At 42.8% G+C, this 25,474-nt stretch overlaps 1 protein-coding gene across 6 annotated transcripts in view; it reads right to left on the bottom strand.

Annotated features, from left to right (window-relative positions):
• Positions 1-8,638, bottom strand: part of SIK3 (SIK family kinase 3) — a 245,552-nt gene extending 236,914 nt beyond the window's left edge. For 5 of the 6 annotated variants that reach the window (XM_067751115.1, XM_067751113.1, XM_067751114.1 and 2 more), the window contains exon 1: positions 7,728-8,015. In XM_067751115.1, coding sequence (XP_067607216.1) covers positions 7,728-8,000 — 273 coding nt within the window. In that variant the 5' untranslated portion in view covers positions 8,001-8,015. Of the gene's footprint in view, positions 1-7,727; positions 8,016-8,617 lie in introns of those variants that run through there. The other variant, XM_067751116.1, reaches the window with a different exon arrangement.
• Between the last annotated feature and the right edge of the window lie 16,836 nt (positions 8,639-25,474).

Consider the following 25,474-nt stretch of genomic DNA (forward strand, 5'->3'; position numbering starts at 1 on the left):
CACAGAGGAGCTTAAACAGGCGATGGGTTTGCATCTCCTTCCTTTTCAGTTTCTGGGAAATGAGACTGAGTATTTACAATCTGATTCCTAACTCTCTGACAAGCTAAATTCTGAGAAGAAATACTTATCAATGTGGCCAGGGACTCCTGGTCTACAGTGGATCACACACCTCCTGAACAGACATATGTTCTAACATAACTTCTCTACGGCTCATCCAACAGTTTTGTCCTTAGCTGATGGAATTTTACTCTGAACAGATCCAAAAGAAACCCTCTCAAGCTAATTCATCCAAGACTGTTGAGGGCTTCTCAAAGACATTGCCAAGGTCATTATACACATTCCCATGGACAAAAGTCCATGAGAATGTACACAATTTTCATCCTCTGGATGTTATCAGTCATCCACAAGACAGCATGACTATACTATTATGCCAGAAGGGACCAAGCTATAATAGGGACCTATTATAAAGGAGGTAGGGACTCACCTGATGGGTGAGGTCATTCACCTGGGGAACAGGCCAAGCTCTTAGATGAGAAACTAGAACCACATAAGAGGAGCCCTAGATAAATGGTTCTCTTGGCCCTCACCTGCATCATCAAGGTATGTATCTTGGTGACCAGTTCTCTTAATGAGTTATAAGATGGCACTATTCCCTGGAAACTGGTAGTGTTCTGGTAAATAAGGAGTCCATCTAAGAAATGTACCTTCAAAGACAGACCAGACCAACCCAACACAGCAAAAGTATAATTACTCATGTTCCCTGAGTGTGAGCTAGATATAGTGGCAAGAGCAAACTATATAAGGCAGACTGTGTTTATGGTCATTGCTTTTTCTGTGTTTCTTTCTCTTTTTACTTCCTTAGCATTTTGAAAGGCTTTTTTGACACCTCAGTCATGTCAAGGGAGCACCAAGGGGCATTTGAGTAGGAGACTGAAAGGCAAAGCAGTGTACCTATGGAGGACTGCAGGTAAGTGACAGAGGTGATAGAGTGAAACAATGCCAAAGGACAGGTTAAATACAGTGTTGGTATATCCCCTATTTGGAAAATTTTCCTCTCATCATGACTTCTCATCTTTGGAGTTTAATAGAGAGGATAAATAATCTTAGACTTTAATTAGTAGGTGTATCTTGTTTCTCTAATGAAAGAGTAAGTATTCAGAGGGCAAGGGCAATGTTTTCTATGATTGGAGGAGTCACGGTAGAGTTAACTAGGAGTAGGATACCTGGATTCTATTTCTACCTCCCCCACTAACTAGCTATAGGATTCTGGGCAAATGGGGGGTGGGAGAGGTATAGGAGAGAGCTGTGAGTCTAACACATAATTGATCTAAACTATTTTGATGGCTCCTAAAAGCCTGAGATTCTAAATTCCGTTAAGTCCATCTTTCTAGACTCTAGAAAAGAAAGAGTTGGAATAGAACATCTCTAAGATCTTTTTTTTTAATAAACTTACTTATTTATTCATTCATTCATTCATTCTGTGTTGGGTCTTTGTTGCTGTCCACTGGCTTTCTCTAGTTGCGGCAAGCAGGGGCTTCTCTTTGTTACGAAGCACAGGCTCTAGGCACAAGGGCTTCGGCAGTTGTGGCACGTGGGCTCAGTAGTTGTGGCACGTGGGCTCTAGAGCGCAGGCTCAGTAGTGGCGCACGGGCTTAGTTGCTCTGCAGCATGTGGGATCTTCCTGAACCAGGGATTGAACCCGTGTCCCCTGCATTGGCAGGCAGATTCTTAACCGCTGCGCCACCAGGGAAGTCCCCCAACATGAGTTTTTAAAAACATAAATCAGATAATGTCAGTGCTCTGCTTTGATATCTTCTGAGGTCAGTCCCCTGTTTCACACCCAATTCCATAAAATGGCCTATAAGACCCATATGATCTGGCCCCTGTCTAACTTTCTGATCTCATTCCTTACCATCCTTTCTCTTGTTCACTAAGCTCTAGGCACCCTGACCTTGGGTCTAATCTTTGGACAAACCAAGTTCATTTCTACCCCAAGGCCGCTGCACGTGCCATTCCTTCTGCACTGAATATTCCATCTTCTGAATCTTCCCAAGCTGCCTCTTTCTCATCATTCAGTTGTCAGCTCAAATATCACCACCCTGGAAAGGCCTTCCAGCACCCTGCCCCAGACACTCTCTAGCCCATTTATTTTCTTCATAGTATTTGTCACTATATAAAATTATTTGTTTACATGTTTCTTGCCTATCTCCTCCCATCGGAAAATAAGTTCCAAGAAGGCAAGAGCTTTTTTTCTCTTTTGTTTTTGGGGTACTCGAGAGCCAGAGTAGAACCTGACACAAAATCTGCATTCAGTAAACATACGCTGAATGAATGAATGGACAAGGGAAAGGTTCCATCTCTGTGCAGAGAAGTTTTAGGTGTTTTTTAGACTTACAAAGGCTCTGGTAAGAAGAGCACATTTCTTTTTCCTTCCAAAGCATCCATTTTGTTCTCTTTTATGCCAGGAACTAGAAAACATTAGCCAGATTGATGCTTGGAAAATGAAAACAGCACTTCTGGCACAGAAATAACTAGTCTGGGCACCTCTGGCTTGAGCCAGATCTATGACTTTCTAGGGAGCTGGCACCAAAGTCAGAATGTTAAAATAAACAGTTTTGATGCTGAAAGTGGAATACTGGTATTTTGATTCTGGAAAAACTAGTCCAAATCAGTCTTAGCTCTTCACAAAGTTTCAACAAACCTTTCTCAAAATGAAGTTAGTTGTCTTTCAATAGTCATTTCTAGATTATCTAGGGATGGAACTATCCTCCTCAAATGTAACTAATATAAATCTTGCTTTCAATTTCTTTTTGACATAATTCTCTTTTCTATTTACTAATGAATCTTGTTTTCAGCCTTCTAACGAGCACAAGCATCATCCTTAGAAGTGAAAATAATACTATTGGCCCACTTTGAGTTGTTCTCCTTGTGGAAATGAGTTTGCACTAAACCACACAGCACACAGATGTGTCCTGGCTCGTCAGTATTTGGAAGGGGGTCAGGGAGCACAATGTTTTTTCTGTGTAATATCTCAAGTTAAGAATCCTGACCTTAGCCCTCTAGGTAGCACACCCTGCACCCAAGTGCAAGTGTCTCCTTAAGCTTGTAGGAATATTTCTTCATATTCTCCATGAAACTTAAGGGAATCTCTGGAGAAAAGACTGCACTCAAACTCTGTTCTGTCACCAGTCTGACAAAGTGTAGCTACACAAACACCCTGAATATTCAAGGCAGCCCAAATAAAAGCCAGTGTTAGTCACAGTTTTCATTAGACAAGTCTCATAACTATTTTAAAAGTTTAATGGAAAACTATATTTTTAAATGTCAATCGCATGAAATTAGCCCATAGTCCACAGGAATTAAATCCACTCTCTCAAAGAGGCACGTGAAATAATAGCAAACTACTTTTTTAACCTGAAAGCAGCACATCATCAGGATGACATCTACCTACACTAAACAAATGGCATTCACGAACTGTTCCAAAGTGGTGAAAAGCAAACAAAGGGGGCTATGTCTTACTCATTTTTGTTACTATTGCATCTGATGATGATGAAGAAGATGGTGATAGGGACTTCCCTGGTGGTCCAGTGGCTAAGCCTCCGTGCTCACAATGCAGGGGGCCCGGGTTTGATCCCTGGTCAGGGGACTAGATCCCACATGCTGCAACTAAGAGTTTGCATGCCACAACTAAAAATCCCACGTGCCGCAACAAAGATCTTACACACAGCAACAAAGATTCCGAGTGCTGCAACTAAGACCCAGCACAGCCAGATAAATGAATAAATATTTTTTAAAAAGAAGGTGATAATATTTACTATATACCTACTATGTGCCAGGTACATCTGTTCTAATAGTTTCACATATATTATCTTATATAATCTTCATAACACCCAAACTTGTGAGGTAAGTACTATTGTTATCTCATTTCATAGATGAGGAAATCCAAGCACAGACAGGTTAAATTACCCAGCTATGAAGTAGCAGAAGATCCAAACCCAGGCAGTCTCATCCAAAGCTCAAGCTCTTACCACAAACCAATAAACAGGCAGGTGATATATCAATATATTTGTTAAAATACATTTTTAAAGTATTTGACCAATGGCTTTTATAGTCATGTATGCTCTTTTTTTAAATGCATACAAAATATATCTACTCTTCGTTCCCGTTCATCCAACCAGTGAAAGTATGATTAGGTACAGGCAACCAAATAAGCAATTGAGAAGAGAAAATCTTTTCTTCTTTTCAATCTCTTTAATATTTTATAGTGTCCTACCAAAAGAATAGGGCCAGAGAATCTCAGACCAAGGCGCCTCCAGAAAAGGGAACTCAAAGAAGGTAGGACAAAGACAGCCAGGGTGAGCTGCTGACCAAAGTATGTCACAGATGAATATTCTCTCCTGTTAACTGTTCTGCAGTGACGCTCTAAGCACTGCAGTGCTGCCAATATTAAGTCTGAGCTCATGAATGCCGTGCTGCAAAAGTCACCAACAACCAAACAGGAAAATATTTCCCTTTCTCTACTAATTTTATTCATCCCAGAGTCCTGATCTAGGAGGTTTGAGAGTTAACAGAATTTGGGAAAGGGCCAGCTTTACCACTTATTATTGGACCGAGCACAGTAGCTTAGTCAATAAATAAAGTTTACTTTAGCCTCTCAGTCCATGGAATAGGTAATGTGTGTAAGAAAAGGTGACCATAAGTATTCCTCTGATGTTCAGAAAACACCTATTACCTAACCTCTTTCAGACAACACAAATATCATCTGAATTACCTAAGTCTGATGGTTATATATGGTTATAGGAAAGACCTAGACCATTCAGTGGCCTACAGGGAGAAAAAGGAGAAAGAAAAAAAATCACATACCTCCAAAAAAATAAAACAAAAAACATGATACATTCTGAAAAGAGATAGGGAAAAAAAATAGCTAGCTCTCTTTGGTTCCAAGTGACCTGACTGAAGAAGTAAGATAAACACTGCAGTGCATGGGAGAAAAATCCATCTACCTGAGTAACGGAACAGCAGCTTCTGCCACTGCCAATACCCAGGCACCTTCCTTGCCATTATATAACCAAACCATGGCCTCAATAGGCCATCATACTGTATGTCAACAGTTCTTAGACACATCTGAGCTGTCAGCATTTGAGAAACCTTTCCAAAGTGGATTCAGATAAGCATGAAGCAGGCCAAAATATGTTCATCATTTACTCAGAGCACATGACAGGTCCTTGTGAATTAAGCTTCACTCATGTCGTCAGAGTAAGTTAAGTAGAGAAACACAGGGTGCCTATAACTGTAACTAGGAAATTGCACACCGCTACAGAAACACAAATGAGTGCTGGTGTGGTCCTGTCACACATGCAACTCATTGCCCAAGCCATTTCAGCCTCATTCAAGATTTTGAATATTTCCATGCATAGGAATTGTATAACTGCACACCACAAATGATCAAAGAAAAAACCAACATAAACAGTGACACCCATTTATAAACAAGCTGATGTTTAAAATGCTGCAGTCCTAAAGAATACCAAAGACTTTGAGAAAAACTTAGACACAGACACACACACACACACACACACACACACACACACACTGGAAAATTAGAAAGCGGGGAGACCAGCCATAATTAGCCACTGGCTTTTCTGACTACTGAAGATAGAAATGTCTCTATTATATATAAAGCCAAGGATCAACTGTTTGCAATTACATTTACAAAAATATTCAACCCTCTCTGTCACAGATTTTTTTAATCAATATTTTGGTGTATCCAAGGGCTGTAAGATACAAAATTCTTTAAACCAGAGATACCATAAACCAGGCAACCAATTAAGTTCATAGAGTCTGTCCCCCAGAGGTCAGAGCAAAATAATCACAGGAGCTCGAAGTGATTACTTAGGTGGGAGGGGGAGGCCGTGGCGAAAGGAAATACCAAAACAAGGAACAAGGCTCCAACAACTAGAGCTGTTTGTAAACATAAATTTGGCTTGGCTAACAGTAAACACAACTGGAAACACTCAGGGGGGCAGAGATGCACCACAGTCTTGGCTCAGTCTACTCCCCGCCAGGGGGCTGAGGGGAGCACCAGGAAACCTGGCACTTTGGGATCTCATTCCGCTCAGACCTGCAGACTTGAGGCCCTCTGATAGACACTGACAGAAAGGCTGAAGGCGGCCCCCCCAGAGGAAGTGAAACTGACCAATCAATTTTCCACAGCCACCCCCCAAAGCCACCCTGCTAAGAAGGGCCCCTAACAGTCTGACAGAAAGGAGGGAAAAAGGGACTTCGGGTCATAAGTGAGCAGGAGACAAGGCAGAGGTAAGTCACTGCCTTCTGAAAGCAAGGGGCTGCCATAAGAGCAGAAACAAGGTAGGTGACAAGAACCAGAGGCTAGGCTGAGGAGGGGAGGGGAATTGACCTGGCTTTGGTAGGAAGCAGCAGCAGCTGTAACAGTTCTTCATTAGTCAGGGTGAGGGAAACACAAATTGCAGCTTTAAATATAATGAATGAATACATCTAAAGTATTCATTCAAGTGAGAGACGGAGCAAAGAAAGAAATCCGGAGTACAAATGGGCTTGTGAGTCCTGTCAAAATCAAACAATTCCTCCTCGGGTCTTCGATTCCAATACTCCCAATGAAGAAGACCACAGGAAAGAGCCAACCATATTTCCTCCAAAAATGAATTTTCTATGTAAAATATTAAACGGATATGGCTTCCTAACTGACCTTGCCCAATTGCACCACCACAGCTCCACAAATCCCTTGGGAACCAAAGGGCCCCATGAGTGTCTGGGTTCCTCACACACCTCCTCAGTCACCAGGCTTTCCCCTCACCACTGACAGCCCACTCTGGGCTCTATAAGGCCCACAGTTCTGGACCCTCCAACAACTAAATATAACCAGCAATCCAGCTCTCCCAAACTGTTTAACCCCTGAGTACCTAGGGCCACCACAAACCTGGGCCCCCCTTGGGCCTCTGTTCCCTGACCCCCTTCCTGCAGAAAAATAAAGTGCTTTTTTTCCTCCACATTTCCCCATTTTTTTCATCGCCTCCTCCAATAATCCTGTCTGTCCTCAGACTCCCATTCCCACCATCTATCAGTCTTGGACGATCAAATGCTGATTGGTGCTTCTGTCAGAAGGTACCAGGTCCCTCATACCTCTCAGTACCCTGTACCCACCACATACCCCTGGGACGTGCCCCAGCTATCCCCGTTCCCCTCATAATCCCACATCTGCGGGCTGCCGGTTTCACCCGTTTTCCCCCCATCCTCCTGGTCCACATTTCCTATTCCCCTGCCCTCATTCCCTTAGGATTTCCTAACTGCTGGTTCCAGAGGCTTCTTAGCTTACTGCCTCCTGGCTCCGGGAGAGTTCCAAACCTCTTCTTTCCAATCATCCCTTCTACGACCCTCCGCACAGCCCAGGGAGCCCCCTCCCCATCCCGGGCTCCCTAGCTCCCCAGGTCCCCGCGCTCAGTGGCCCCCTGCGTCCCCTCTGCCGTGCAATTACCCTCTCCCGGGTCCCCCGGTGTCCCCCACCTTCTGCTCGCCCTCTCCGCACTCTCGCCCGACAGCCCCCTACCCGTTTCCCCGGTCCCCAACGCTCTCCCGAGCCCCGCTCCCGCGCCGACCCCTCAGCCTCGGTGTCGCGGGGCTCTCCTGCGCCCTCAGCACTCGGACGGTCCCGGGCCGCGCAGCCCCGCCGCCGCCCGGTCCCACCGCGCCACTACCTTGGCCTTGGTGACGAGGTGCGTGGCCCGCTTGACCACCGCGAAGTTGCCCTTGCCGATGGTGCGGTCGATCTCGTAGTAGCCGATGCGAGCAGGCACCGGCCCGCGGGAGGCCGGGGCTGAGGGACGCGGCGGGCCAGCCGCCGGGGGCACAGCAGCGGGGGCAGCCGGAGGCCCCGAGGCGGGCGGAGGCAGCAGGCGGCCCGCCGGCCCGGCTCCCCCCGCTCCGGCCCCGGCAGCCCCGCCAGCTCCGCTCGCCGCCGCCGCCGCCATCTTGTTGTGCAGTGAAACCTCCGGGGCCGCGGGGAGCCGGCGGGGGGGAGGGGGGGAGGGGGCAGAGGGGCGGGAAAAGAGGTGGGGGAGAGCCGGGGGACGTCACTCCGGGAGGCGGAGCGCCCGCGCCGCCGGGGCCTGGCGCCATGGCAACCGCTCGTCACGTGCCGACGCGCGTCACTGCCTAGAGCCATGGCAACCGTGACCTCACCGGCGAGCTCGACCTTCCCGCGTGGGCATGGTTCCTCGGGTGTCGGCTCCCGGGTGCCCCCCTTCGGGGAGGAGACAGTGGGCACCGCCAGTGTGCCAGCAGGTTCCAAGCCGCCGCAGCGTTGCCGGAGTCGGGGGGTGCTTATGCCTGACCCAAACCCGCCCTCGATCCCCCCGGAACAGCGAATGTGACCCCTAGTGTGACCTCTGTCCCAGTTCGGCAATCACCCAGGCTCCTTTAAAACAAAGTATTTCCTCATCACCAGAAATATTAGCACTGTCCCACTTTAGCCCTTGAGGCCCCAAAGGCAGGAATAGCTACAGTATCGAAGCAACTGTAACCAAGTCGGAAGCGAGGCAGGGGAATTCTTCAGTAAAATTCCTTCCTCTTAAAAAACCCAACTCACCCGGTACAACCACTCTAATTGTCACCGAATGTAGAGGAATGGGGAAATTAGGATTTGCGTGCTCAAGGGCGGAGAAACCAGCCCAAACACGCATTCCAGTCATTGGGTGGGTGAGGGCCAGAGCAGGGACGTCATTTTCCTTCCTCCCACCCCGTCTCTGAATAAGTCTATAGCTAGATGATTGTCAAAGAAGTGCCTGCGTCCTATTTCTGTCACTTGTAGAACCCTGATGAAGCAGTGGTGCACGTCATGGTTAAATGCGTTACGTCTGTTGGGCAAAATAAGTAAATAATAAAATAAAAATTCACCCTTACCAGCGACTCTCCAAGGACATTAAAGGTGATCAAATCAAATTCCAGTAGTAAATCTCATATCCCTTTTTCTTCTCTCCTGTGTTATCTGCTATTCCACACCCTCCAGAGCCCTCACTATCTCCCGGGTTTCCCCCTCTTTCCCCCCCACCCTTTATTAAGTAGATGGGCTTTAACAGCTTCAGGTAGGGCCGGGGAGGGGTAGGCTACTGGACTGTCAATAACGAGATGGTCTGGTCAGGCAAGTGGGGAGGAGGGAAGGCTGTGAGCACTCCAATGCTGAAATGTATTCCTCCTTCCAGTCCTGACCCCTCCACATCTATGTCTCTCCTGATGGCAGAACTGTGTTGTCAGGTCACTGCATGTACAATATTAAAAACTGACACCCAGGGCACTGTGAATGTATGAGAAGCAGAGCCCCTATTTACTCTCTCTGACCAAAAGATATTTACTAGCTCTCTGATTCCCCATCTGACTATGAATAATGGCTGGGACTAGGACAGGACAGGGAGGTCATTCCACAATTGCCTTGAATCAATTCCCTGGTTGCTGTTCCAAATTACCAGCACAATTAACACTAATTGGCTTCTTTACTAGCAAATAAGGATAAGGATGAAGTGGTCCTCAGCTTCTTGCAGTGGTTAAGCCGTTTCATTGGTTGAGCTCATTCAATTGCATATAAATGATGGCATGTGGCCAGCCTCTCATCACTTTGACCCTAATCACCTGCCTCGAACAGGGACTGTATATTAACTTTGGTGCTGGGCCCCAGGGTCCCAGTTATACTATCTCCTTAAGGAAAGGAGGAGGATGGGGGTCTCAACAGAAAACTTATGAGCAGTAAGGCAAGGGGGAAAACTCTTTTGCTCCGAGGGCTGCAAGAGCAGCACTGAAACCATTCTCGTAACAACTTTACAGCCTCTCCTCCACCCATGGAGATCATTTGAACATCAGGTACAGCAACTTCTGCTGCTCTCTGGAGGGTGTCAAAAACAAAGAAGCCTCTGGGGAGAAACTAGAAAATGGAGCATTGGTCTAACTTCCCAGAAGAAGAGGCAGGCAGATCACTCTTGTCCCTAGTAATGGCCAGAATGTGTATGCTGTGTATTATGTGATTTATGCTCTGTGCCTGTATGGATAGAGGCCAGTAGATGCTGTGTCCTATTGAGACTTGGACAAAGACTTGCTGGAGATTTCTCTGAAGAGTCCTCTTTGGTGAGAATAATATAGAAAATTAGGGAGGGGATTGATGAACGAAGATCATCAGGGAAAAAGGAAAACAGTTTAGATGTATGTATTTAATAATTATTTGTCGAATACCAAGAACCGAGTTAAGTTTGGGAGGAACTCACAATAACAACAGTCTGCCAGGCACTATGCTAAGCAGTTTATATAAATGAACTTACTTAATCTTGAACAACCCTGTGAGACAGAATATATTATTATCCCCATTTTGCAGATAAGGAAAATGAGGCACAGAGGGATTAAAGGAGTTGACCATGGTCATAGGGCTAGAAAGTGAATCCTAGAATTAGCATTCAAACCCAGGAAGCCTACCTCTGGAAGCTGAGATCCTCCCCCACTGGATTATAAACCCTGTCAGAGTAGTAGCTAGTAGGAAAAGTAGTTCCCCCCAAAACTCAGTTTAGACCCAGGGAAGAAGAAGACTTGGAGAGTTCTGGAGAACAGGGCAGAGCAGGCACCGAAGCATATCAATAAAGAACAACAGATAGCAAAACTGATTGAAGTGATGGCTTTACTTGCAAGTAGCTCCAGAAAGAGGCTCACTACTTATTGTGCAGGAGTTTTGCTGCCCTTAGAAAACAGACGGGAAGGTGTGTTCCTGCCCTGCTGCAGACTCAGAGGGGTAGCTTGAGGGCTGGATTCTCGGAGTCCTGCAGTCCAGGGTGGAGACAGAGCTAGCCACCACCCAGCTTCCAATCCACCACCATAACAATTTGCTCTTTTCTAAAAAAGCAAAAGATAGATTCAAAGATGAAAATGAGACATTTTCCTCTATAATGTCATTGCGTTTTGTTTCTAAAATTTGAAAAGGGCAAACCAAGGCATTCTTGATGGATAGGATAGGCCCTTAAGAACTTCTGGAAGTGATGCAAAACCTCTGAGGACCTAAGGTCTGAGTGGGGAGTGATATAAGCAGTGGGAGGGAATACATTAACTCTTTTAAAGTCTGCAGAGCAGTTTACCAACAACCCGAAAGGAAACTGCAGCCTCACCACATAACTCCATAGATTCTCAGAGGCATCGGAACCTTGAAGAAAGTCTAACGCCTCACTCTACATTGTCCCAGCTCATTACTGCTCTGAAAGAAGCTAGCATTATATGAACATTCAGTGACACAGAAGCATTATTCAGAAACTCTGTATGACAAAAGGCAACATCATATAATGTTTACATGCCACATATTCCCAAACAAGGCCATTATTAACCAGTTATAAATTCTGCCGTCACACAGAAATCAGGTCACTGTTGGATACACATTGTCAGGACACTCAGTGTGCCCTGGTTCTCTGGGTGAGCTGAAGGTGCATCTTCTCTCTGTTGGGGCAGTGCTCTGAGTTACCACCTCAGCTCTTGCCTTTCCTTTCCTATCCCAGACCAACCTAGTCATGACCAAGTGCATCCTCTGCGTGCCCAGAAACAGGTCTGAGCGAAGTAAGTACATAGTCTCCTGCTGTAAAATATCTTGGGGAGGGGGCTTGAGAGCAGCTTTCGGTCAAGGATTTTCTGTCCTGCTTGCCTACATTTTTCTTTTTAATGCAACCATTCAAGCTACTAAATGAAACATAAAAATTACCCTTACTACTTTGCATACGGCCTAGGATACGGTTTAAGCATTTTTAGATTATTATTAAATAATTACCCTTTAGATCATCCAAAAGACCTTTAAGTGTGATTTGTTTTAAGGTTTTCTGCATTCTTAGATGTGACTATATTATCATTTGGGATCAATGTTTTCCTCAGGTAAATACACCTGTGGTTTTATAAGGAAAATCAGTGGGAAAATACATTTAGTAAAGAAAAAGAGCTCATTCAGAACAACTTTTTTCACAAAAGGATATGATCCTTAAGGTAAGTCACACTTAGTTACTCTGTGATCAACTCCCAAATATTTACACTAATTAAAAAAATATGTTTGGGGCTTCCCTGGAGGTCCAGTGGTTAAGACTCTGCACCAATGCAGGGGACACAGGTTCGATCCCTGGTTGGGGAACTAAGATCCTGCATGCTGCATAGCTCGACCAAAAAAAAAAAAAAACTATATATATATATATGTATATATATATGTTTAACAATTTCTTTCTTTCTCTTAAATGAAAAGTATGATACTCAACAAATATTAAGATTTTGGCATATTTGGATCCTTTTCTTTCCCTTGAATATAGAAGTGTATCTCAATTCTAGGAATTCACCTCATTTCACAGAAAATAAAGGCACGCTTCAAAGGTCTATGTTAGACAGAAGTTCTTTATTTCCCTGGGTCTAAACCGACAGAACTGCAGCTTTCCTCTTTTCACTTTATCTTCACATCTCTCCTGACTACAAAGCCATCATCTCTGCTACACCTGCCTTGGGAATTGCCTCTCAGTTTTTAGTGCTCACCTTCAAACAGCCCTGCATTGTTTTGGTAGACGCTACAGAAACACTGTTTTTACACTGTTTTTACGGCAGCTTCCTTTCATTATAATTGGGGTTTGCTTAATTTTTCTACCAGCCTTTCCAGCTATTGGTTAAGAAAAATTTATACTATTGGGATTGATTTCTGTAGATAGCTAATCTACCTTTGTTTGCTTCATTCCCACCACAATTTTCCTCAGTTAAACTAGAAAATCCATCATCTGCCTCTAAGGCCGAAAGTAGCCCTCTCCCTTGTCTGCAGCGACACCTGCTGGTCAAAGTTCTAAACTACATGATTTCTAGCTGGACTCCCTTTTCCGTTCCACTTAGGCTTTCTAGTCCTCTCTGTTTAAACTACAGGCAGTTGAAAACCACAATCCCACAGCAGGAGCCAGGAAGCTGGAATCCAAATGCAAGCCGGCTCCAGGAAGCTGGATGTCTCTATGGCCAAATAGAAAGTACAGTGGGCTAAAGTTACAGTGGCTCTTTGGGCTGGGATAACAGTCCACAACTGTGGCTTTGTGCCACCCAGGGATGTCTCCGGTTATCCCTAGAGTCCTCGTGGCATTTTAAAAGACTTCTTTAGGGTGAAATTATTTCTGTTTGTTCTTATTTTTAAAATAATTTTATTCTTTTGGCATGTTTAAAGGGCAGCCTGGAATAATGAGTAAAAAGAGTGAGGGTTAGACCTCGCATAGACAGATAGACCTAAGCTTTTCAGTGGGCTTTTCCACTTCCAGGTTCATCTCTGAGCCTTGGTTTCCTTTTCTGGAAAATCACTCCTACTTCGTGCGGTTTTTAGAAGAATCAACTCTCATAAATACGTAGAGGAACCTGGATTAGAGTCTGGTACATAGCATGCACTCAAGTATTAATTTTCTCCCTCTCAGTGCTAAAAGCATATAGATAACAACATGCTGCTTTCCAAATCACTTTCAAAAGATTAGGAAGATTGAGAATAGAATTAGGGCTGCAAAAATGGATTAACTTCAGAGTTAAAAAGAGAAAATTATAGTTTTAAATGTTTTGGTTGGTTGACTAAGCATGTACAGTTCAGTCTTTAGAGGTTGGACATATTTGTGTTTATGGTGCAATTCTATATGTCCAATGAAAGCACTCTCACAGTTTCATAAAGTAGTTATTATTCCACTTTATAGATGGTCAGTCTACTTGACCAATCTGATGATTGGCTCACACAGCCAGGACATGGTGAATCTGGAAGCAAATCCAGGCCTTTGAAACTCCGAAGTGAGTTGTCTTCCCAAACTTTAGAGTATTCCAGTGTCTATGGTCTGTTTAAAAAAAAAGATGCCAATGATTTTTTTCTCCTAAAATTTATTCAAAATATATATGTAAGAAAAATACTACAATATTTTTATCATTGCTATGCAACAGTCTGAGAAATTGTGTGCATTTCCAAACTTTCTGCAGAATGCAAGTGCTCTGTGAAAACACTATAGGAGCTCTATGAGAAAGAAAAATTCAATCCTGGTGGCATTTTTTCCTTCTAAAATTCATTTAAAACCATATATGTAAAAATTACTGATTATACTTATAATAATGTCTTTATTTTATGCAATAATCTGCCTTTAAGAAACTAAACACTTGTATGTGGTTTTTAAGTCTATTTTTCAAAATAAAATTAAAACGCCCTAATTTCTTTTTATTCTTAATTAAGATGATAACATTGAGTTAAATTCTAAGTTAAAAATAGGGGCAAGATATGATGAAGTAGGATAATAGGGTTTAACCTCCGACCCTACCACGACTCTAAGCTCTGAGTTGAGCCACATTCCACTAAAAGCTGGATGTGGAAACCAAAGTAGGAATCAAATCCTCCATCCTTACATTTCATACCAATTTTAATAACAACTTCGACTTCTCTAGAGATTTTTTTCCTGTGACTTCCAAGCATCAAGTATTTATGGATTCATTGTTTAGTTAAGTCCAATTCAAACTCTTGCAACCTGGCTGCAACTTCTTTTTCAGCTTCTCAAGTTTAATGTATCTTCCCACCCAGCCCTTCTCCACCCAGGAGTGCCGTGGGCTCCTTTCCTGTCAAAGTACATTCTGCACTTTCTCCTTAACTTTTGCTCCTGCTTCTCCTTGTGTTTGGAATACCCTTGAAGCTCACCCATCTGTTATTTGAAATTCTACTACTTCTTTAAAGCACAGCTCAGCGCAGGAGTTTTACAATCTCTGTAAAAATTAGTCACAGCTTTTTTTTCCCCCCTGGGGCTCCCAAGCATGAGTTCACATCCTGACTCCACAACATATTCGTTGTGTGATCTTAAGAAAACTACTTAACCTTTCTGGGCCTCAGTTCTTCAACTGTAAAATAGGTATAATAACAACACCTATTTCACAGGAGTATTGAATAACTTGCTACATTTAAAATACAGTAGTGATAATTGGTGCTCTACGAATGATTGCTAAGACTATTATTATTATTAATCTATTGTAGCATTTTTAACAGCCTAACTTATTTTTAACAGTCTAACCACTTTACATGAATGGCTCTCTAACTAAATAGCAATCTCCAGATAGGCAGGAACATATCTGTTTTGTTAGCTACTATCCAGGTCTTCACTCTGTGCCTGGGACACAATAAATACTCAGTAGATATTTCTTAAATAAATTAATGCCTCCCCATTAAATTGTGATTTCCTTGAGGCCAAGGACTTCTGTATGTTCAGAGCATTTCTTCAACACTTTATTTCAACCTGTACAGAAACTAATGCAGTGCTGGTACCTTGTAGCACTCAGCATATACTTGCAAAAGTAAAGCAAGAGAAAAATAGGACAGTTTTATCCGAAAGTGAATACTCTCTCTCTTCTGAGAGTTCAGGCAGACATGACTGGTGCTCTAGGGCTGTCATCCAAAATCTAACTTTGTTCTGAGCAGTTTATCTTGCAGAAATGTGGGGAGCCCATGGCACTTCTTAAAAAGCCAAAAGAAAAGTGAAGGGTTTGCTGGGCAATCAAGCACCCTCCAGAAAACTGAGCACATAGGACTCTGCCCCTGCAAGGAAACAGAAGGCTGGAAGAAGGGTACAAGAAGGGGTAGTTGGCAAAGATCCCATTTGGACTTCGATTTGAGAGAAAGGAAAGATGAGAGTCCTAACTACTATTAAATCATGACCCCAAGACTGCATAAGAGCTAAAAATAGTTTCTCCAAAGGGGTAGTTTAATCTCGTTCTGTCCCCAGGACAAGTGGGAAGCCATTGATTCTACTTCTTCACTGTCGTTATTTGTTAGACTCTAACCAGGTCTCCAGGGAAAATAAAGCCTTTTAAAAACTCCCCTGTCCACTCTTTCCACCTCTTTGAACATTGTACCAGAGGTTCCAGAAAGGGCAATTAGGCAAGAAAAAAGAAATAAAAGGCATCCAAATTGGAAAGGAAGAAGTAAAACTATCTCAGTTTGCAGATGACATGATCTTGTATATAGAAAATCCTAAGGAATCCACTAAAAAACCATTTGAACTAATAAGTGAGTTCAGCAAGGTTGCAAGCTGCAAGAGAAATATACAAAAATCAATTATATTTCCATACACCAGCAATGAAAATTCTGAAAATGAAATTAAGAAAACAATTCCACTTATAATAACATCCAAAGGAATAAAATACTTAGACATACATTTAACAAAAGAAATGCAAGACTTGTACACTGAAAACAACAAAACATTGTTGAAAGAAGACCTAAATGAGTGGAAAGATGTCCATAGATTGAAAGACATAATATTGTTAAGATGACAATACTCCTGCAATTGATCTGCAGATTCAATGCAATTCCTGTCAAAATCCTACTTGACTTCTTTTGCAGAAATTGACAAGTTGATCCTAAAATTCACATGAAAATGTAAGGGTCCTAGGATAGTCAAAACAATCCTAAAAAAAAGCAAAGTTATAGGACTCACACTTCCCTGTTTCAAAACTTACTACAAAGCTACAGAAATCAAGACAGTGTGGTACTGGCATAAAATCATATATATCAATGCAAAAGAATACAGTTGGGCTTCTACCTCACACCATACACAAAAAGTTAACTCAAAATAGATCATAGACTTAAAAGTAAGAGTTATAAAACTCTTAGAAGAAAATGTAGGAGTAAATTTTCATGACTTTGGGTTGCCAATGGTTTCTTAGCTATGACACCAAAAGCACAGCAGACAAATAAATGATAAATTGGACTGCTTCAAAATAAAAATGTAAATAATAATAAATAAATTTGTGCTGTAAACAATACCATCAAGAAAGTGAAAAGATTACTTATCGAATGAGAGAAAATATTTGCAAATCATATATCTGATAAAGACTTGTATCCAGAATATATAAAGAATTCTTACAACTTAATATGCAAAAGACAAATAATCCAGTTTAAAAGTAGACAAAAGATTCGAATAGGTATTTTTTCAAAGAAGATCTACAAATGATCAATTAGCACATAAAAATATACTCAACACTACTAGTCCTTAGGGAAATGCAAATCAAAACCACAGTAAGATACTACTTAATGGCCACTAGGATGGCTAAAATAAAAAAGACAGACAATAAAAAGAGTTGGTGAGGATGTGGAGAAATCAGAACTTTCATACATTGCTGGTGGGAATACAAAATAGAACAGTCATTTTGGAAAAATAGTTTGGCAGTTCCTCAAAAAGTCAAACACAGAGTTACCATATGACCAATTCCAACTCCTACGTATAGCCAAGAAGAATGAAAACATGTTCATACAAAAATTTGTACACGAATGTTCATAGCAGCGTTATTCGTAATAGCACAAAAGCAAAAACAACCCAATGTGTATTAACTGATGAATGGATAAGCAAAATATGGTATATCCATATAATGGATTATTATGCAGCAATAAAAATAAATGAAGTCCTGATACATGCTACAACAGATGAACCTTAAAAACATTTTGCTAATATGTATATGTATAACTGATTCACTTTGTTATAAAGCAGAAACTAACACACCATTGTAAAGCAATTATACCCCAATAAAGATGTTAAAAAAAAAAAAACATTTTGCTAAGTGAAAGAAGATACAAAAGTCACATATTGTATGATTCCATATATATTAAATGTCCTGAACATGCAAATCCATAGAAACAGAAATTAGATTAGTGGTTGGCTAGGGCTGGCAGCATTGGGCTATAGGGAGGAATGGGTATGATTACTAATGGATACAGCATTTCCCTTTCGGGTAATAAAAATATTCAAAACTTAGATTGTGGTGATGATTGCACAAGTCTGGGAATATCCTAAAACCCTTACCTTGTACACTTTAAATAGGTTAATTTTATGATATGTGAATTATATCTCAATAAAGGTGATAAATTTTTTTATTAAAGAGAAACTCATCAGGAAGAAATTCTCTACCAATAGAGACCCGGCTAAAAGGAGTTCAGTAAAGACGGGGTGGGGGTGGGGGCAGGAATCAAGCTTTTCATCCAAGCACCAAGGTCTTTGTGAGAAGAGGTGCTTTCAGGGAAGCCAGTGGGGAGGGTTAAAGTGTGAACTACTCTTCGACCTGTAGAATCCAGAATCAGAGTCAGTTTTATTTCTATAAAGAACACACACTTCAGGGAAAGAAGAGTGTATGAGAAATATCTCAGGGAGGGAGAATTTCACAGGAGGAGGAAATAAAATGTCTCCCCATTTCCATTCATCAATTTTATTGAACAAGAGCTCTCAAAGATACAAACCCAGCTTCATATGCAATGACTTAAATAGGCCACCAGGCACAGGGCTTCCCTGTGGCGCAGTGGTTGAGAGTCCGCCTGTTGATGCAGCGGACACGGGTTCGTGCCCCGGTCCGGGAAGATCCCACATGCCGCGGAGCGGCTGGGCTCGTGAGCCATGGCCGCTGAGCCTGCGCATCCGGAGCCTGTGCTCCGCAACGGGAGAGGCCACAGCAGTGAGAGGCCCGTGTACTGCCAAAAAAAAAAAAAGAAAGAAAAATAGGCCACACCGCTGATCCCACTGATCAGCTGGCAACCTTGTCCTGCAGTCCCTGAAGAATCCCTCACAGTTATAAGAAGCTCATCTGGTTCGGGGGCAGTAGCAATGTCTGCTTATTTGTTGTCTATTCCTTGTTGATAGACCCCAAGGGTTGTTGACTGTAGTCTCACGGGCTGAATTATTTTCAGCTACCACGTGTTTATGTAGTAGCCTGTATGTTGGAGGAGGTCATCAAAAGGATGTGACTGCTGGCTGACCCTTCAGGTAGACCCGGGCAATTGGAGGTTCCTCACTCCCTTCCCTGTCCTTGGAAGGTTCACTCTGCCTACCTTTCCCTCAGTAGGAGCTGTTCCAAGGATGCAGCCTTGAGAGAGTAGGGTGTTGTGGAACCCATCTGGACTGAATATGTGACTGAACCCAGTTAAGACCTCTATATAAACTTTTAAGATTCTAGTGCGGGGCTATGGAGACTTATTCATCTTGCCTCCGCCCAAGACAAGCGTTGTAAATACGCTCCCTTGCTTATTAAACCTGCCACCTACCAATTTGGAGAGGTTGGCCTCTTTCTTCATTCTCTCCTTGCCCTCTGTGTATGGGGGCCCGTTTGCAAACCAACCCTGTCGACTTGGGGGGAAAAAAATTGAACATGCATACCGCTAAAGCTGGGGTTTCACAGCAGCAAAGATGCAGTCACGGGACCAGCTGTTCCAAGTATGTGACAGACCCAAGAGGAGATCATGAATTACATCTCCTCCGGGATGGGGTTTGAGGTATGAATTGGGGAAAGAACTAGAATAATATTCACTTACCACACCAAAATAATGGAAAGAGGTTAGCAAAGTTTCCATAGAAGACAGTACAGCAAAGCTGCGCAAAGTACATCAAAAGTAGTGGGATAAAGAAAAGATCTAAAACAAAACAGAGCAGACCGCTTAACTTCAAGTTGTATAAACCAACAAGCCATAAACACCTCCTACATTGTGTACATGAACGAGCTTCAGTGAAATGAACTCCCTGTCTTTGAGAAGCTGGTCTAAAATTTTTTTTCTTTAATTTACAAAGACAATACTATGCTGTAGTTGATTCTGTAGCAAAAATTTCCTTTCCCAGGGAAATAGCCGAGGTGTACATTAGCATTGCATCTGATAATATGAAATATATGATCAGCACTCAGAAAGAGGGACAGATAGAATGTCGGAATTTGTGGCTGATAAAAAGGAATGCTGGGTAGTCAAGAGACAGAAAGCAACAGAGGAGGAACCTAGGATGCCAGTTCAACTCGATAAAATCAGATCATTTCATACCAGAAAGGATCCTGTATCTTGTTTTTCAATCCCCTTATGTTGCAGCTGAAAAAACTGAGCCTTAAAGGGATGAAGCTATGAAAGGACTTGTCTGAGCTCACACAGATAGTAGCAGGGTTGGAATCTGAAACGACATCTTCTGACTCTCTCCTTACGAAGCCAGCACTTTTGCCTTCACACTGTTTCCTCCCAGGAGCAAGTCAAGAAAAGCCTAGGAACCAAAGGACCAAAGCAGCAACGAGGGATCTTCTCCTTACCATTACTATGGCAGGTGAGAGATCTGGGAGTCAAAGGCAAAGAAAGAGTGGGCTGTGAGGTGTGTATTACTTAGCTCACGTTGCCAGAACAAAATAGATAGACTGGGTGACTTACACAACAGGAACTTATTTCTCATAATTCTGGGAGCTGAGAAGTCCAAGGTTAAGATGCTAGCAGATTCAGTTCCAGGAGGAAGAGTTTCTTCTTGGCTTGGAGACGACTGCCATCTTGCTGTGTCCTCACCTCTCAGAAAAAGAGAGCTCTGGTCTCTCTTCCTATAAGGACACAAATCCCATCATGGGGACCCCATTCTCAGGAACTCATCTAAACCTAATTACCTATCAAAGGCATCACATTGGAGGTTGGGGCTTCAATATATGAATTTGGGGGCGGACACAAACATGCAGTCCACAACAAGGTCTCAGAGGTCCAAGCAAGAGAAGACCCCAAACACAAGACAGCAAGTTGAAAAAGAAAGGAAAAATGATGAAATAAAAATGGGTTGCCCTGGACTTCACTGGTGGTGCAGTGGAGAAGAATCCGCTTGCCAATGCAGAGGACACAGGTTCGATCCCTGGTCTGGGAAGATCCCACATGCTGCGGAGCAACTAAGCCCGTGAACCACAACTACTGAAGCCCGCATGCCTGGAGCCCGTGCTCCGCAACAAGAGAAGCCACCACAATGAGAAGCCCACTGCAGTGAGAAGCCCGCGCACTGCAATGACAAGCAGCCCCCGCTCACTGCAACTAAAGAAAGCCTGCGCGCAGCAACGAAGACCCAACGCAGCCATAAATAAATAAGTAAATAAATAAATAAATAATTTAAAAGAATCTTAAACCAAAACTAGAAAACAAAAGTGTTGTCCTTAGTCCTCTTTCACAGCTCCTGCTGAGATAGGGAGGATAAAGAGAGGTCATACAGAGGGAAGATTGAAGCTAGATTGAGAGTATAAGCACTGTAGGTGGTCCCTGATGCGCCAGCAGTGCCGTAACGGTAAGAGACCTTCACTGAAGTCAGTTAATAGAGGGTCAAGGCTCAGCTCCACCACTGAGGATCTTGGGACATCTTGACAGCTTGGAACATCTCAACTGCAAAATGAAGATACTGATAACCTAACTACAGGGTGGTTATAAAAACTAAATGAGGTAATGTTTATAAAACTACTTTGCAAATTATGGAGAGTTGTGTAGGTTTGTTTTGCTGAATGTTAGGATAGTTATGGGACTACGCTAGTGTTACAGATACAAAAGGAGTAGAAAGCATGGTTTCTGATCTCCAGTATCTCGTGATCCTATAAGTATAAATAAGGCTTACAAACATGAAAAGCCTTTAGGATAGCACATGCCTGCACAGGGTTGATCAGGGATCTCATCTTGTCCATTGCAGGTGACTCTGTTATGGCTGCTGTGTCTGGCTAGCTGGTAGGGTGGCTTTAAGGAAGCTTATTTGCCAGAAGCCTGCGGTGCCTTATATGAGAGACCTCCTCCTAGGGGAATATGGAATCAGGCATGACAGGCACACCAAGAATTAGTGCCTTGGTCACCTGTGTGGAGTGTGGTTGTTACTACTCAAATGCAACACTGCCCTAAACACTTAGCTGAAGATCCAGGCCTCAGAGAAAAGACAAGTCTGTGGACATTGAAAGGAGCTGTTTGCCTATCTCTATAACACACTGGAGCTCAAACAACATGCTTTGGGACCACTCTCTGAGTGTATAACACAAAAGAGTGATAGAAATTATTCCCTACCCTGCTGCAAACCATGTGCTCCTTTGATACCCAGTAGACACCCAGTGGAGCAATGGGAAAGACCCAGAGAACCCGGAAGAAAGAGCAGAGTCATGGCAGTGCCAGCCTGCAGAGGTGTCAGTTTCCAGCAAGGACTGCAGCACAATAACTGAATGCGACAGTGTGTGTATTGTTGCCATCAGAGCGGTGACAGTCCCTAGCAGAAACTGCCATGCCAGGCAGCGTGGTCGGAGGCAGTGTTCATAGCTCAGCTTAGAGCAGCAGCAGCTCTTGATCAAGCATTGTGGATATTTTGGGAATGAAGGATGTTAGGTAGCCTATGGAGCATCCAGGAACATTGGGGTGGGGGTGGGATTTGCAGAGGGATGGGGCCCCTGTATTATCAGGTGAGCGGTAAAAGGCCAGCAAAAAAGTTCATGTAATACAGTCATTTCAGATAACAAAAAAGGTCAGTAGACTGGAATCACTGACATCACAGAGGAGGTGGCCACTGGACCTTGAAGTTGTTCACCATGCATGTTTAAATATTGAAAGATGCCTCTTAGCCCACAAGTCATAGAGCAAACATTCAACTATTAATTCTCCAACACCCAAAGTGCCAAGTGAGTTTTAAAAGAGCCCTTTTTAACACCACTGTGCCAGACTAAGAGGTAGCAAGTCTACCTCGCAGGTAATTCTTGCCATTTGCCTATACCCGGAGAAGCTGCTGCCTCTGCTTTTTCCAAAGAAAGCCTTCTCTGTGTTCTCCCTTGCCCCAGGGACCCAAAGGAGACAGAGGCTCCTTAGCTCTACCCCTGGTGAATAGGTTGGTTGAGTCTCTCATGTCTCCCAAAAAAGTCAGAAACAAGTGGTAGCTGGTGATACAATAGATCTAGATTATGCACAGCCCTTGCCCACTGAAGAGTCCCTGCAAAGATCGCCAGTGTTGCTTAGGGAACCTGCAGCAGTAAATCTCAAGTGGTGTGGTGGTTGCCATAGGCAACACTCTATCTTCCCTGAAAACAAGAGGCAGGTGTTCCCTTTGCATCTTTAATACATTGGGGATGAAGCTATGGAGGTAGGGAGAAAAATTGATTGTCCTTAATCCTGAATTTTTTTTAAAGGTGACTACTCAATGAATTGGAAGCTGAATCTCCTTTAGGATTTCCTATGGTGGAAAGGATTTTTCAGTCTCCTGTTTTGGAGGAGAGACAATAACCAGCGATCTAGCTAAGTTACAAGTAAATCAAATGAAACTTAATGATGATAATAAAAGTTTCAAAGTTTATAAGCTTGTTTCCTGAATGTAACCAAAGAAAAGGGTGTAAAATCAGTGGTTCTTAACCTTTAGTGCCCCTAATATTCAGCTAGGAAATTTGCCTCAGGAATTCTAAATCAATAAGTCTTAGTTGAGGCATAGGCGGTGGCACCCTTATTTACTCTTCTTTCCACCACTATCAAGAGTTTGCAAGCAACTTATTCAACTGAAACTTTGGAGCCTTCAACAGACTTGTTGAAATGATTGGGGAAAAGCTAAGAAATTCATAAAACATAGGAGCCTGAAGACACGATTTTCTCCTTGAATGCTGATCCTTTCACTGATAAACTCCTTCCCTGTCCCAAGATCCCACCACTTCTGAGATTGGGAGAAGTTTGGAATATACCTAGAGCAAAAGAGATGAAACAGCTATTGGCAGGATTTTACCAGTTCATTCTTCCTATTGCTACAGAATAGCTACTCTCTGGGCTACAGATCCTAGAAATGGTGAAGAGGAGAAAATTAAGAGTCCCAGTTGGGCTTCAGGTACCAGTCCTCCTCTAAGCACGTAAAGGTAAATTTCAGGCTTCTGGTGGTTGTATATACGGCCCTGATGGCCCTCAAATTACAAAGCCCTTGATCAAATTATTGTAAGATCAATTCTGACCACATCCTCTACTTAATTCTGGTTGCTGGTTATCTTAGCTCAGACTGCCATAACAAAACACCAGAGACTGGATGACTTATACAACAGAAATTTTTGAAGTTGATTTATAGTTGATTTACAATGTTTGAGGTGTACAGCAAGGTGATTCAGTTATATATGTATACATATATGTGTGTATATATGTATATTCTTTTTCAGATTCTTTTCCATTATAGGTTATTACAAGATATTGAATACAGTTCCCTGTGCTATACAGTAGGTCCTTGTTGTTTATCTATTTTATATATAGTAGTGTGTATCTGTTAATCCCAAATTACCAATTTATCCCTCTCCCTCCCTTTCCCCTTTGGTAAGCATAGTTTGTTTTCTATGCCTGTGAGTCTATTTCTGTTTTGTAAATAAACTCATTTGTATCATTTTTTTTAGATTCCACATATAAGTGATATCACATGATATTATACAACAGAAATTTATTTCTTACTATCCTTGAGGCTGGAAGTCCAAGATCAAGGTGCCTGTATGGTCAGGTTCTGGTGAGAGCTCTCTTCCTGGTTTGGAGAAGGCAGCCTCCTGGCTGTGTCCTCACATGGCAAAAAGCAAGGGAGCTCTGGTCTCTTCTTTTTCTTATAAGGACACTAATCCAATCATGGGGTCCTACCCGAATGACCTCATCTAAACCTAATCATTTCCCAAAGGTCTATCTCCAAATAGCACATTGCGGGTTAAGGCTCCAACGTGTGAATTTGTGGGGAACACAAATATTTAGTCCATAACGTTGGTTGATTGCTTTATTTATTTATTTTTTAAATTCTCGGAGTCCCATTCTGCCCAGGACACTTCCCCTTTCTCTACCTTTTAAAACTTTTTATTATGAAAAATTTCAAACACAGAAATGTAAAGAGAATAGTACAATGATCCCTTATTTGCCTATATTCCAACTCAGTTATCACCTCTCTGCCTCTCTTTTTTCATTGGTCCCAACCTCCAACACAACAAGACAAGTAGTTTCTATGAAGACAGAAGCTGTGTTTATTTGGCATCCCTAGGATCAGGTAAAATGGCTGGCTCATGGGCACTTAATAAGTTGTTGCTGAATCAGTCCACTATGAAAATGACACTGTGCAAATGTGCTAGATGTTACGGGAGGTGCCAAGATAAATTAGACCCAGTTCCCGCCCTCAAGGAGTTTATAATCTAGAGGGGAAGTAATGGAGTCCACCTCACACTGGGTGAAAACTACCTGCCAGATACAGAAAGTGTATCTGTGTAAGATACATAGGTATCTATTCCCTGGGGCACAGTCAGACCCTAATCAAGGAGTTACTCTTCCTACCAAAGGAAAAGAGTCTTATTTTCCTCATCTCTACAAGAGAGGTGGCAAGAACACCAAGGGCTCAGATAAGCGCTCAGAACAGAAACCTGCAGGGTCAGACAAATGAAAAGAGAACTCATTCCTGGGAAGTGGGCATTTCACAAGAAGTGATAATGTGAGCAAACCTCTTCTGAAAGAAGGTGGCCAGGAGTTGGGTACCAAAAAGGAATGGTAAGCAATTGTAGATGAGGAGCTGGAGAATTGTCCACTAACAATAAGGGCCCTGATGCAAGAGGTCACATCCTAACCTAGATCGGATGGGACAGGAATAGCAGAGTTGCATAGCAAGTGGAGCAGGAAAATCTGAGATGGGCAGAGGAGACCAGAAGTCTTCAAGCCATAACTGCTTAA

The sequence above is a fragment of the Pseudorca crassidens genome, chromosome 9 (assembly GCF_039906515.1).
Source record: "Pseudorca crassidens isolate mPseCra1 chromosome 9, mPseCra1.hap1, whole genome shotgun sequence".
Lineage (NCBI taxonomy): Eukaryota > Metazoa > Chordata > Mammalia > Artiodactyla > Delphinidae > Pseudorca > Pseudorca crassidens.